Source organism: Cyprinodon variegatus, unplaced genomic scaffold (genome assembly GCF_000732505.1).
Source record: "Cyprinodon variegatus isolate N-32 unplaced genomic scaffold, C_variegatus-1.0 Scaffold5, whole genome shotgun sequence".
In the NCBI taxonomy this organism is placed as follows: domain Eukaryota; kingdom Metazoa; phylum Chordata; class Actinopteri; order Cyprinodontiformes; family Cyprinodontidae; genus Cyprinodon; species Cyprinodon variegatus.
In genome coordinates, this window is record NW_015150458.1 from 122,344 (window position 1) to 124,784 (window position 2,441).

The 2,441-nt window shown below is 35.9% G+C and overlaps 1 protein-coding gene across 1 annotated transcript in view; it reads right to left on the reverse strand.

Moving 5' to 3' along the window:
- LOC107084157 (actin-related protein 2/3 complex subunit 1A-like) overlaps positions 1-1,066 on the reverse strand; it is a 13,879-nt gene extending 12,813 nt beyond the window's left edge. Inside the window, exons 1-2 of the mRNA XM_015373864.1 lie at positions 928-1,066; positions 246-382 (exon numbers count right to left, since the gene is read on the reverse strand). Coding sequence (XP_015229350.1) covers positions 246-321 — 76 coding nt within the window. The 5' untranslated portion in view covers positions 322-382; positions 928-1,066. The remainder of the gene's footprint in view (positions 1-245; positions 383-927) is intronic.
- Positions 1,067-2,441: the final 1,375 nt, after the last annotated feature.

Here is a 2,441-nt window from a genome sequence, read left to right on the forward strand (position 1 = left end):
GGCCATGACTGTAGTGCATGGTGATTTTATGTTTTGATTTTATGTCCAGCTAACAGCAGGTGAAACAGAAGAATCATTTGGTTCAATATCCTGAAGCTATATGCCTGCATTAAAGCTTTCACTGCATTTCCTGTATCGATCATTAGATTCCCTGTGGCTCTCCTGCCAACATTAACTACAGAAACACTGCATCTTGTAATGAAATAAAAGTGTTTGGTGAAAGAAACATTTCTTTGTATGGTTGCAGTTAGACTTACGGGTCCTATCTTTATTCCAGGCGTGGCAGGAGAGAGGTTCCAGCCCAAAGCTATGGAGCGACATGTCTGAGCAGGAGCTGCTCGGCTGCTGGAATGTGGCTGTTTGGCAAATGTGCTGCTACAGGCTTCAAGAAAAAAAAAAACACAGACATGTTTATTCAAAGAGAAAATCTTTTTAAACCACTTCAGGTTCAGTGAGATAAACATCTTTACCAAATATTTCAAACTTTTCTATTTTCTGTATTTACCATCCGTAAAGCAACCAAACATTTGATCATGTTTCTCGCCTGTTGCTATTTCTACATTTCCTAGTTTGTAAAGTGAGTCATGGCTTTACGTTAGGCTCATTTTTAGGGTTTTAGATCATATAAAAAGGTATGATAAATCTTTCATTCACTAACAGCACTGCAGGAACATTGGCTGTTGGATCCCAGAAATACACATAATCCATATATTTAGGAAGAAAACGGTATGTTTCAAATGTCTGTTGCTAAGTTACTTCTAATTTATAAGAACCTCAAAAGCAAATAAGAAAAGATCCAATGTCAGATATTCCAGCGTAAAGTTATAGATGTAACAGGATTACAGATTTAACGCAATTAATAAAATAAATAAATAAAATCTGCTGATTGTTAAGGTGAAAACAACGAGGAAGGGGAAATGTTCTTACCTTTACTGCCTAAGGTGGTCAATAGAAGTGGTGGGGAGGGTGAAGATAAGCTGAGTGGTATTCGTGGACTCTGGACAGTCAACACGAATAGAACTGAGTGAGTGTGTCTGAGTGAAGGAAGAGTCTGTGGTGTAATTGGAAGGAGTGGAAGAAATGTGGGTGTGTCTGCAGTGGAGCAATAATGGTGATTCTACTTTGCTTCTTAACCTGATATTTCAGACAATTTTCTGTAGTATCAGTTATGTAAAGCAAATATGATTTTATCCTGTAGTAGTTTATCAAAATTAGCTTATTTACTTTAAATTTCATTAGATTACAAAATAATGACCACGAAAAGAAATGAAATGTAATGTAATAAATCACAGGGTTTATTTAAGCAGTTGTAGATTTTGATGCCGAAGGGATGAAGGATCTCCATGACTGACAAAATGACAAAATCTTTACAAAATGACGAGAAACTTGTATTAATCTAAGACTGAAGACTTAACAGTCTGATGAAGATGATACTCACTGTTGTCCACCATCATCTTCATCTCCAGGGGTTCTAGAGGATTCCTTAGAACAGAGCCGGTCTTCTTTATCAGCTGCTTAAACTTTGTGATAAAAGAAGCTCATAGCTGTACTTTAATCAAACCTTCACTGCTAAATTTTCACTGCGATTTTACAGCAAATTACTGGATAAAGGTTTCATTACTTTCACAGTAAGTATTACAGCAATGAACTGTAAATCATACAACAACTTACTGTACTGTGAATTTACAGCTGTGATATTACAATAAATTGTTATGAAAGCAAAACTGTTTACTATAACTTTATGGCTTCAATAACAAAGCAATTACCTTCATATTACAGTATTTTACTGTGAAATTACAGCATTTTGCTGCACATTAGTACAATAAGGCCATGTACTTTTAAGGGTGTATATTGTGAAAGGAATACACAAGTTTAGAGTAATTTACGGTCAATTTTCAATGTACTATGCAACATTTGACCAGCAATTTACTGTGAAAGTAATGCAAACATTTACATTGAATTTACAATCATTGTACTCTATCCCACCAACCACCCACTCCCACCGCACCCTGATAAACAACTCTTGAGAAAAGTCAAAGTTAGTCAATTGCATATTTATTGACAAATAAATGTTTTTTAACATACAGGAAATGTTAATAATTAAAATAGTAATAATTGAGAAATTCCCTCTCTTTATTTAACCCTAACCCATTGGGGAGCAGTGGGCCGCCATTGGGCCATTCAAAGTCAGTGAGTTTCCTCCAAAGGTTGCTTACATGGGGGTTCATTGTTGTCTGCTTCCTGGTCTTTGAGTCTCTTTCAGGACTGATGCCCAGGAAGCACCTGTTAATGAGCAAAGATGTTTTTAGTTTTAAATAAACTGATCACTTTTTTCCATATCACACCATAATAAATGTAGAATCAAAACTTGTTTGGTACCCCACTTCTTAATCGTTTTAGCCATTTTGTTTGGATGGATGGATGGATGGATGGATGGATGG